Here is a 12,711-nt window from a genome sequence, read left to right as displayed (position 1 = left end):
TTGTCCTTGTTCTGATAGATAATGGAGTCTTTCAGTGAGTGGGCCTGCTTGTTCTATCAATTGAGAAATATTTGTCCTACTTGTCAATACATGGTAATACCGTGGTTGCTTCATTCATTTAAAAAGTCCTAGAAATTATTGTCATACAGATGTTTATAGATATATATAGTCGTTTATTTCTCACAGAAACATACTCTCAGTCAACCATTTCTGTAACATGATTCTATAACCATTTGTAATATAAAAAAAGTGGACAACATGTAAGGGATGGAATCAAAATACGAAGGAAAAAAAAAAAAAAAAAGAAGAAAGAAAGAAAGAAAGGTGGAGCTAATTGATTCACAAAAAGACCTGATCAGAGTGACTGAAAACATCCTTTCAATTTCTTTGATTCTCAAAGTTCAATTCCATCACAGAATTGGAAATCAACACCAAGTGATAGGGCTGCTTTCTCTAAGCGCAATTTTTTCAATTTTCTCAGAGCTCCTAAATGCAATGAGGCTGAAATGATTTTGAATTTAATACACCTATCCACAGAATTTCAGCCTTGGGAGATTTTTTTTTTTTTTTTTTGAAACCACCTCAGTGATGTATAATTCATTGAATGTTAATAGAGTCAAAGTACAAGGCACTAACAGCAGGGGGAGGGGAGTCTTCTAACCAAAACTCCTCATCAACAACATTCTTAGCGTGTCTAACTAACACATTAGCCACCTCGTTACCTTCCCTCTTTACACTATTGACAGAAACTACCTGCATGCCACGCAACAGCCACTTAACATCTTCATATATGTTACCAAGCCAAGAATGAGTCCGAGACGATGAAGAAACAGCTCGCATCACAGTTTCGTTATCTCCCTCTACAATTACATTTGAGAAGCCTACATCAATAGAGAATTCCAATGCCTTCCTACAAGCTAGAATTTCCGCCTCCTCATTGCAAGTGACTGGTGGCCCTTTGACTGACATAGCTACCATGACCTCCCCTCTGTCATTCCGAATAATTGCACCAAAGCCCGAACAGTTCAACTCCGAAAAAATAGTAGCATCAAAGTTCACTTTGAACATCGAAACTGAAGGGGGTTGCCAGCAAATTCTCGGCACCGTGGGTGTTGAGATAGACAAATTCACTTGAGATTTATGAAACTCCTCCAATACCTCAGTTGCTCTTTTGTTAAGCCAGCCCAGTTCCTTAAGCTTCCACCGTGTATCACAGTGTTTCTTTGATTCCATATGAGCCAAGCCTGCACAAGAAAAAGCTCAAACTCCGCCCTTGTTAGCCTGCCCATAAGCTCCTCAAATAGCTGCAAAGTGTCACTTTGGCCATTAGGAATTTTTTGAAACCTGACCAAACTCCCTGCCCACACGTCTTGGGCAGCACCACACTCCCACAGCACATGCACACCTGTTTCAGGGAAACGTTTACAGCAATGACACAGGTTATCAGAGATGATTTTTCTTCTTGCTAAATTCACACGGGTTGGAAGGATTTCCAAACAAGCACGCCACCCAAACACCTTGATTTTATTAAGAACTTTGAGGTGCCATAATTTCGACCAAACACTCTGTCCACTTGGACCCGAAGAGTCTCTGTCCGGTCATTCTCTTTCAACATATGCCTTGCCACCTGATACCTAGATTTACAAGAGTAGACTCCATCCTTAGTATGCAGCCAGAATATAGAGTCTGCTACCTATCTATGGCTCAAGGGAATTTTGCAAATCGCCTCAGCAACTTCTATATGGAATCTTGATGTGATAAGCTCCCTGTTCCACCAGTTAAGATCCGGATCAATAAGTTCATAAACCCTCCAATCCTCATCCTCCACAATAGCTGGATACAACACTCTATTAGAAGGGTGATTGGGTATCCATTTGTCTTGTTTTACTCTAATTGATGAGCCATCACCCACTCTCCAGCAACATCCTTGCTTCAACACCGGAAGTGCTGCCATTATACTTTTCCAAGTATAAGAACAGTTTTGTGACTCCACAGCATCAAGAATGTGGCAACGTGGAAAGTAACGGGCTTTAAGGCATTGGAACAAAATTGATTCTTGGTAACGGGCTTTAAGGCATTGGAACAAAATTGATTCTTGGTCTTGTAATAGTCTCCAGCCTTGCTTAGCAAGCATAGCAAGGTTGAAGCTCCTCAAGTCTCGAAAACCCATCCCACCCTCTTTCTTAGGTTTAACATACCCAATATAATAGTTTTAGTTCAAGTACAAACTTCTGATTTCCTAATGAATTTCCAACTACATTACTAATCTATATATATCTAAAAGCTGAAGCGCAGCATTTAATGTTGCTACGCTCCTGTTGAGCCACATCAGCGACCACGTCATTATTTCCATTAATAAAAAAATATTTTATTTTCATTATTTTTCTATTAGTGTTTTATAAATTCCCACTTCAGCTTCCATAACACCCATGACTCTTTATCTCCATTGTTTTCAACTTCCCATGTAATTTCTTAAATGCCTGAGACTCTCTATTTCCTTCTTTCTTACCTCTTCCTCTCCTCATTAAACTCAACCAGTTCATACCTATTCAGTTGCCACTGTCCCTATAAAATTCCGCACAAATTAGACTTGTAGGGAGCTCTGTAGTTAAAGCTCTCGAAAGGATAGAACTGCTATGCCTTAGGTAGTCCAAGATGGTCTAAATGATCGGCTTCACAAGTTCATGTCCTCATTGGAGAATCCAAATGCAATTGGTTACTCTTCACATCTACATATGGAGAGCAGTGAATCACAAGTACCTGTAAGCAATTAGTTTTGACCAACCCCTTTCAAATGAATATGTATCCTTCATATATATTACTCATTACTTTAGGCTTTCGCTCACACGAATCTGTATCCTTCATTAATCATTACTTTAGGCTTCTGTTGCTGTAACAAGCTAGATGATATTGTCGGTGATCATGATAGTATTAGTTGGTGTTGAAATTTCTATTAAGAAAAATAGGACTTATGAATTAATTAATGAATTAGCTTTTTTTTTTTTTTTTTAAATGATGGATTATCCAAGTATAGTCTCTTTCAAAATGGCGTTTTTTTCTTGGTTTACTTAAAAAGTCTCTTGTATTCTAAATGTCCTCAGAAAGTTACCTTCTAACTTTAAATGTCAAATTGCTGCTGCTTGATCATCCCTAATTAGCCTGCCAATCTTTGTGATATTTTGTGAACTATTCATGTCAAACATGGCTGATTCTCCCATTGGGCCACTTAGTCAATTGGCTAAGGCTCCAAGTGGATGGTCCCATGATTTTGCATTAGCTAGATATGTGCATCTATGCATGGTAATTTCTTTGACTTGTAGAAATTAAGACTCAAAATACATATAAAATGCATTTTAATTTCAAATATGCCAATACATAAAAGTATATTCATAGGAGGGATAAGGAAAAAAAAAAAAAGGAAAATAATTCCCATAAAATGAAAAACTACGTCTTATACAATGGCCATAATCTGCTGCTCTCTCTAAATTTAATGTAATACTTCTTTTGGCATTCATGAAGAGAGTTATTTTCGATCCACGTCTCTAGATGCCAATATCCATAAAGAGCTCTATACTTGATTCCACAGATCCCTCAGATCAAATGTGTTGCGAGAATTACTTGCATTCTCAGCAACATCACTGATCCTTCTTGAGAATCGTCGAGTTTGTCTCCCCCAATGCCCCATTATATTATAGTCCTCATTATCCTCAATATGATATGACTCCTCCAATGCCCCCATTATAGTCCTCATTACCCTCTTCATGAATGCCAGAAGAACCAAACGCCCATTTTCTAACATTATCATAATCTAAAATTAAAAATATATATTACATCACCTTAATTTCATTACATTTTTTTTTTTTTTTTTTTTTTTAAATGATGGATTATCCAAGTATAGTCTCTTTCAAAATGGCGTTTTTTTCTTGGTTTACTTAAAAAGTCTCTTGTATTCTAAATGTCCTCAGAAAGTTACCTTCTAACTTTAAATGTCAAATTGCTGCTGCTTGATCATCCCTAATTAGCCTGCCAATCTTTGTGATATTTTGTGAACTATTCATGTCAAACATGGCTGATTCTCCCATTGGGCCACTTAGTCAATTGGCTAAGGCTCCAAGTGGATGGTCCCATGATTTTGCATTAGCTAGATATGTGCATCTATGCATGGTAATTTCTTTGACTTGTAGAAATTAAGACTCAAAATACATATAAAATGCATTTTAATTTCAAATATGCCAATACATAAAAGTATATTCATAGGAGGGATAAGGAAAAAAAAAAAAAGGAAAATAATTCCCATAAAATGAAAAACTACGTCTTATACAATGGCCATAATCTGCTGCTCTCTCTAAATTTAATGTAATACTTCTTTTGGCATTCATGAAGAGAGTTATTTTCGATCCACGTCTCTAGATGCCAATATCCATAAAGAGCTCTATACTTGATTCCACAGATCCCTCAGATCAAATGTGTTGCGAGAATTACTTGCATTCTCAGCAACATCACTGATCCTTCTTGAGAATCGTCGAGTTTGTCTCCCCCAATGCCCCATTATATTATAGTCCTCATTATCCTCAATATGATATGACTCCTCCAATGCCCCCATTATAGTCCTCATTACCCTCTTCATGAATGCCAGAAGAACCAAACGCCCATTTTCTAACATTATCATAATCTAAAATTAAAAATATATATTACATCACCTTAATTTCATTACCTTTCTAAACAATGTAACGTTGTATTCTTGTATTGAGATTAAATTAATGTAAGATTACAATAATGTAATATTACGGTGTAATGTAACATCACAGCAAACCAAATGCTCCCTAAATGTAGACTAAAAGAGTGATGGTTGATGTGCCTCCGAATAATATGAAGAGTACTAGAAAGTTGTTGGGGGCTAAGACTAGGAGTTTCTTTGTCCAATTCTACATCTTCACGCTTAGCGTATATAATCATGTTGTTCTCTAATTCACATAGCATATTTATTTTTATTATCCACATCATATTTGAATAAACTATCTAAATATTTTGTGACTATAATGCATTAAAATAATAATAATCAAAGTCTATTCTAAAATGGTTCATTGGATATAGAAGTCATCAAATATTTTAAGAATGACTCTTTGTTAGCCTGGGTAATAATACAAATGTATGATTATATGAGTATATTCTTTATTGTTTTAATTAAATTAAATGACAATAAATTGTCTTCTCCATTATATCAGAGGAAAAAATGTTTTAGGTTTTAATTTTATTAATATTATCAATAAATCACAATAATCATTCTTATAATAGTTACATTCTTATATATATATAGTCCACAAGTATGAGAGTAATATTCAATAGTACAAAAATTTACACCATGATTCTTCTTTTCATTTTTCAACTTATTATTATTATTTTTTATCATCTCAATTTGAATTCATTATTTAGTTTTTGTAAAATCTATGTTTACTCTACACTATATTTAATTATGAAGTTTCTAGGGTATACTATTTGATGGCTGATTTGAATGATTTCTTGACAAAATTTTGTTTGAATAATTTGATAAGTTGTGTTATATTTCTTTGATTATTTTTTTTTAGTAATCGTAGTTGATTAACTTATGCCTTAAGAAATTTCTTTTGGCAATTCACAAAATGTTCCTTAAAGAACTTTCATTACAAAATTTTTACTTTTAAATAAGTTTAATTACAAATGATCATTAATAATATTCCCACGCATAGCGTGGGTCTGCGGCTAGTCACTCTAAAAGCTCAAGCTAAACAGACAAGTAAGTTACCTATTCACAAGTTCCAATAATCTCATTGTCTAATTATACACCAAGTTTTATTCTTATTTACTAATAAATAAAAAAATGCACTTAATTTTGTTAATTTAAATTCAACCAACCTCTCCTATGACTAGAAAAAGTCTTTAAGCTCTCCGTTTGTTTACTTAAAAAACAAAAGGAAAGATAGCAAAATTTTGAGCATTTCATGAATTTTTTCCTCCTTCTAGGATTCTCATGATTGAACTCTCACCTTAGCTTACTATCATAGTTTCAACAAAACAAGTAATAAGCTCACCTTCTTTTCCATTCTCCTCTTATTAAAAGACCCAAAATCCAAAATAACACAATCTGGACCATTTCTTTTTTTCTTTTTCTTTTTCTCCTCCTATGGGATTTCTCATAATGAACTCTCACATCAGTTGAACTAAGTGAAAAGCTCAACAAAAGTAACAAGCTCACTTTCTTTTCCATTTTTCTCTTACCAAAAGACCTCGTTTCATAACAAAACTTGGACCATTTCATTAATTTCTTTTGTCACATTTTTTATTTCTTATAATTGAATTCTTACATAAGCTAATAGCTTCAACAAGACAAGTAAAACGTTTAATTTCTTTTCCAGTTTTTCTCTTTCTAATAGAGCCAAAATTACAACGAAACACACACATATAGATGTGATATATAGAGGGCAGTGATATAAAATTAGAAAAAATGGCATTAGGCCAAAGGAAACAAAAGCAACCTTATAATCATTATGTGGTGTGCCATTAAATCAAAATTTTACATTCCTTTAGCTTCCTAATTACTATTTACAATTCTTGTGGCTTGGCAAGCAAGAAAATAACTTTAACTCTAAGAAACACATTTTTCTAAAGAAGTCACATAATTTCAACAAAGTATGTAAGCTTTTTTCTTTTCCATTTATATTAGTACAAAGAAATATAAAGAGAGTCAAAATTACAGTTGAACTGAATTTAAATAGCAAAGAGATCTCATTTAAACATCTACCATATCATTTCTCTTCATAATAACATTAAATTAGGTCTTATGAACCATAAAATTGCAACATTCCAAAACCAAAATAGGTCTAAACCACAAGGAGGTACCATGCAGTTCCTATAATTTTTACGGTTGAGGAAAAACCATGAATTTGCATAACTACTAACCAAGGGAGTCAATACCGTACCGGAGGCTGTACCGGTTTGGCCAGCGGTACGATATATTTCGGATACCGGTCAATACCGGTGTACCGTTTCGGATTTACCGCTACATATATATATATATATAGTGTTTAAAGCCCATATATATATATATATATATATAAATTCATAGATTAGACTAATTTGTAATCTTAAACCCCATACAAGCCCAAGCCCAAGCCTATTCCTCTATATCTATAAAAAGAATTAAAAATCATGTCAAATTTAAAATACTAAGCTTTCACACGTGAACTAATTAAGGGCTTAAAAAAAAAGAACACTTGTCCAATGTGCAAATATGGATTTAGGTTGTGCCTTACTAGAGAAACTAAGGTATTTAATCATCATTACTTTTGCTTTATGAAAACATTAACTCTATGCATGCCAGGGTGATACTTCTTTAATCTTTATCATTCTAACATATTATACAAGTGATACATTTTTCTAAACCACTAGCGAGGAACTGAGAGTTTAATTTACTTCTAGAAAAAAATTGGCATATTTTTAACAGTGCATGTAAAATATAATTGATGAAATGACCTAATGTTCTTGAAAATGGAAAAGTTTCAGGATGAGAAAACTAATGATTGACACATCCAGAACTTTTATCTATTTTTTAATGTTTATTGTGTTAGGTGTCTAAGAGATCTGATGGATCGTATGCTCAAAATTATAATTAAATTATTGTTTAATATAAGTATATCTCATAAATACGTTTCAGTTAGTAGCAAGGAAGTGGATCTTGTACCGTACCGGCCAGTGATCCGGTACGCTCAACCCTCCTATTTCGTACCGGGAAAAATACCGGGCGTACCAGCCTTGTATCGGCCGTACCGGCGAAATCCGGGTGTTTCGGCCGGTAAATACATACCGGACCAAAACAAGAAAAAGAAGAAGAAGAAGAAAAAAAAAAAAAAAAAAACATTCTCACTCTCTCATCTCTCCACTCACCAGCGTCACTTGCAGTTTCTCAAACTCGTAGTGCATAGTTTTTCCTCCCTCAAATTCCAGACTTTCTCTTTCTTGGTTGCGCGTTCTTTTCTTTCAGATTTTCTTCTTTTTCTCTTTCTTGGTTGCCTGGCGTCCTCTTTCTCTTTTTCAGATTTTCTTTCTTTTTCCTCTTTCTTGGTTGCGTCCAACTTACGCCCAAACTTGAATTTCAACTTTTTTAAACACCCAATAAAGTTGACAGCTTGCAAAAGGGATATACAAAGTTAAAAACAACTTTTATATGTCAGATTTTTTTCCTTTTTTTAATTAATTCCTAGCTCCTAGAAACGGACAAAGGCTCAAAACTCAAAAGCCCTTTCACATGTCAGATGTTTTTTTTTTTTATTTATTTTTTTTACAGAGGCAAAAATCGAATCTTAAATTTCTTATTTGACGATAGGAAACTTTACTAAAATCGAGATCCATAAAAAATAGATACTTAATGGACTTATCACTTAGTAAAATTTTTGTTTAAAGACTAGAGTCCAAATCTAAACTAATAAATTTGAGGATAAAATCAAATTGATCCCAAAAGAAACTATACTCAGTTTTTTCAACGTTAAAGTTTTCTAAAAATGATTGTTTTAATATTAAAGTTTTCTAGAAATAAGACATTTTTTAAATATATATTTTTTATAAAATTATTTCATTTTCTTATATTTAGTAACTGTAGGGTTAGGATTTGTAGTCCAAGCTAAAACAATGAATTTATAGAGAGTAGGTGAAAGAGCTAGATTGATTATGAAATTGGCAACGGTTAACTACAACATCCAAGTGTGAACCAGCATAAAGATACACGTAAAAACAAATGAATTGATGTCCAAAGAGATATATTATTGATTGAACAATGATTACAGTTCTTAGAGCTACAGTAAAGCCTTTCTCTCACCCTTATTCTGATTTTTTCCGATCTCTCATTATCAGAGGCTTCTTCACTTTATATAGCATTCTTTCTCATCATCTTCATCATCCACTTGTTCTTCATCTAAGCATCCGAGTACCTGTCCCGTCAGGTATCTTCTTTTAGCTCCCTATGAGTGGCGGTAGCTGAGATTATACTGTTCAAGGGTTTTCTCCACATTAATGTGGTCAGAAAAGCAGCTGCAGTGCATTAATGTGGTGGTTGTAGCTTGTCTTCTAGATATTTTCCGTTCCTATCATCTCCATACGTGCCTGAGGTTTATCCTTATCATGGAAGTTGTTAGGAAGATTCTTCGGACCTTCCAGATGTTTGATTGATCAAGACTATTCGTATCCGAGGAGGAAGACCTTTTCAGACTACACTTCTCCTTCATTTCCAGGTATCTTTCTTCCAGATGGACTCCATCTCAACCAGTTCCTTCTCTTCGAACACACAGTAATCTTCAAATAGGACCCTAGGCCCAATACGTAAGGTTGGACTTTTACCCCCACAATAGCCCCTCAAAATTTTAATTTTTCCCTCGCATCCAAAAAGAAAAAATAGCTTTTTGATTTGCCACGAAGTAAAAAGCTTGAAAAAACACACAAATATCTAAACTTGCACGTGTGTAGGCATAGATGCAAGCGTTTCATCATTGCCGCTGTAGTTTTAGTATTCCCAAAGTGCTATATTAATTACTCCAGGCGGCGTTTTGTCCCTTGTATCCAACGGTGGATTATTGACTAACGGACGTGGTTCTTCCTTGAATTTGGGCGGATGATTTATACCCTTTCATCTGTCCCTATATATAAAGCCTCAGAGGAGGTTATTTCTTCTTTACTTTACAAAATCTCAGACTATCCAGCGAACTCAAGCACTCGAATCCTCTAAGCTCTTCCAATCATCAATCCTAGTACTTCCCAGAGTCTGTAAAAAGTCCTTCTGCGAATTCAAAGATCATTCTCCGATTTAGTTTGCGTAAGTTTCAACATCTTCAAACCACTCATCCTATTCTCGGCTAGCTTCCTTGGCCTTCGAATAGTCACTTCTTAGTCACTGCGTTTAGTGTTCCTTCTTTTTGTTTAACTGAGATGGGTAGATTTCAGTATATTGTGGATAGCCCCACCCAGATAGAGGAATTAGGGTAACATATCACATACCTCAAGATGTGGGCTTGAGGTATTGTCCTCCAGAAAGAATACTAACAGATCGAAAGGTGGGCAAAGTTGTAATCCCCATCATCGCCTTTCTGGAAGAGGGGATGACTATCCCTATAGGCCCCATCACCAGTAATTACATCCGAAACCATAGGCTTAGTCCTGAACAATGTGCGCCTAACGTCTTTAGGATTTTAGGAGCAGTTGATGATTTGAACCGTCATCTAGGATTGGGACTCACCTGGCTCGACGTGGTACATATGTACGAGTGTCATAGCCAAAAAGGGGCGGGATATTATCTTAAATCCCGATCCGACGTTGTTAGGCTCCTCTCCTGCTTCCCAAATCTAACAAAGGGATGAAAGACGACTATGTGATCGTCTCAGGCACGTGGCATAACGGTTTTCATTGCCCAACCAAGCCAGGAGAGTCAGGTGGGACATCCTAGATTTAGGTTCACTAACAGTATGATTAGGATCTCCGTTTTTTAACAATTTTGTCTTCTCTTTGTATCATTATTTTCAAGTTTCTAACTAAGTTCTGTTATGATGTTAATAGTAAAGAACACGTCTCTCCTCGGCTCAGCGCTCACAAACGTTGCCGCGCTCATTATAAAAAAAAAAAAAAAAAAAAAAGAACTAATTAGTGTGTTGGCTTTATAATAAAAAACAATCATTAAAAGTGAATTCTATAGGTTAAAACTATTTCTTTAAAAAAATTCAAAATTAATTTTCTAATTGGGTTTGACAAAATTTAAGTCACATTAGTTTTTTGTTTTTTATTTTTATTTTTATATTTAATGTTAAAGTATATAATATAATTTATTTAACTTTTCTTTCCTTTTTTTTCTTCTTCTCTTTTTCCACTGTCCATTTCTCTCCTTCAACCTCATAGTCCTCCTCACTACCGGAGTTTAGGGGGAGAGAAAGTTGATTAGTTCTTCACTGTTAAGAATACTAATGCAGAATCATATTCCAAGGCCAACTCTACTACAAATCAGGATAACAACTGCTATCCTTCTCTTGATGTATTCGGATTCCTTGATGCCATTATTCCTTCTCTTATACATACTATTATCAAATTGATGTAATATCTCTATATATAAAAAACAAAAGCTCCCAAACAATTTTCAATAGAATAACGTTTATTCAAACAAATCTGTTCTCACATTTAGATCTGTTGTCATAGAGATATGGTTGAGAATGTGTTAGCTCAAGAATTGATGAGTTATTGACTCAACCAAGGTCGTCAATTAAAGTGGCCTAAGTGAAGGCTTATAATTCAATAAAATGAAATTTCATAATTGATAGGTCAAGAATGTATTGACCATTTGTGATAAATTAACCAATTAATTAACCAAGTTAATTAATTAAGTCAATTAACATGCAATACACATGGTAACACAAGCAAATCACCAACTAAGTTAAATGCAGCAGAAATTAAAGTTGACACAATAATTTGTTTACGAATGGGGAAAATTTCCAAAGCAAAAACCCCACTGGGTGAATTTATGATCACTATTCCCAAAAATCCACTATTATCATAACAAGCAGTTATAAGTAAAGGAATTTCGCATTACCTTATACCTATCTACAGTTGAACCCTTACCCCAATACACAATTGGACTTGTTCTGTAGTAACAATCTCTCATTTTCAATGCACGGCTCTCAATACGTGACTAACACACCAACTTGAGAAGGATGTTGGCTGCAAAGTTCTTTAGTTCATCAACACGATGAAGATCAAAAAGCTCCTTGATTACAAAACCTTACAGCGTACAAAAGTAGCAACTTCGTTAAGAGAAAGATGAATTAAGGCATATGTCTCCGGTCACAATATGCTTTAATAAAACCTTTGCATCATGTTGCATCAACTGTGACAGCCCTTAAAATAATTCTTATATATATTTAGGGCTATGAGAAAATAAAACCTAAACACATATACATGGATATGTATGAAATCAGCTCTGAAAAACTGATTTTCGTAATTCTCGATAAATAAGTTATCTGTTGAGCAGCTGTTGAGCATCAAGCTAAAATTGTGTTTTAAACCTCGATAAATATAATCTGTCAAGTTATCTGTTGAGCTACCTGTCAAGTTTTAAAATACAACACTTTTTTTACTTGTTTCTTGAACAGATTTGTATAGCTTCAATACTTGGACTTGAACTCTTGTTCCTTGAAGTATTAATTACATCCTAGATCTATCCAATTACAAGTAAAGTACATTTTGTCAAAGAATTAGCCAATTCTAAATGACATATATTTTGAACATGATCTACACATATCTTAACAATAATCAATACTCTAGTGGTTGTTAAGAGCCATCTACCTCAACTAGTTAGCATCTCCTGATGTTTTTAACAAAAATCATATAAGGTACAAATCCCTCCCTTATAACTATAGAATTAAAAAAAAAAAAAAAAAAAAAAAAAAAAAAAAAAAAAAAAAAAAGGCAAAGAAGAAATCTGCCTGAATTATGAAGGGAAAGTTGGTAAACATCTCTGTGGGAAGAAATGCATAGATTCAGGTGAGCTCATTCCCCTGTGGAGGCGCTCTTCAAATGGAAAAGCCAATGTGATTACCAACTCTTCAATTTCCATTCTCCTTTCCACTTTGTTTTCCTGCCTGACAGGAAACTTTTGCTTCCACATAAAGTACCTGCATTCTCCCTCAGACTCTTACCATTTTCATC

General features: G+C 34.3%; 1 protein-coding gene across 1 annotated transcript in view; it reads right to left on the bottom strand.

The window, feature by feature from the left end:
* Nucleotides 1–3,568: 3,568 nt before the first annotated feature.
* LOC112035124 (uncharacterized) overlaps nt 3,569–12,711 on the bottom strand; it is a 20,131-nt gene continuing 10,988 nt past the window's right edge. The window contains exons 6-8 of the mRNA XM_065775993.1: nt 4,789–4,964; nt 4,439–4,672; nt 3,569–3,808 (exon numbers count right to left, since the gene is read on the bottom strand). Coding sequence (XP_065632065.1) covers nt 3,569–3,808; nt 4,439–4,672; nt 4,789–4,964 — 650 coding nt within the window. The remainder of the gene's footprint in view (nt 3,809–4,438; nt 4,673–4,788; nt 4,965–12,711) is intronic.

This window comes from Quercus suber, unplaced genomic scaffold, assembly GCF_002906115.3.
Source record: "Quercus suber isolate HL8 unplaced genomic scaffold, Cork oak 2.0 scaffold_125, whole genome shotgun sequence".
In the NCBI taxonomy this organism is placed as follows: domain Eukaryota; kingdom Viridiplantae; phylum Streptophyta; class Magnoliopsida; order Fagales; family Fagaceae; genus Quercus; species Quercus suber.
Note: the sequence above shows the minus strand (reverse complement) of the source record. Positions and strands in the feature narration are given on the sequence as shown.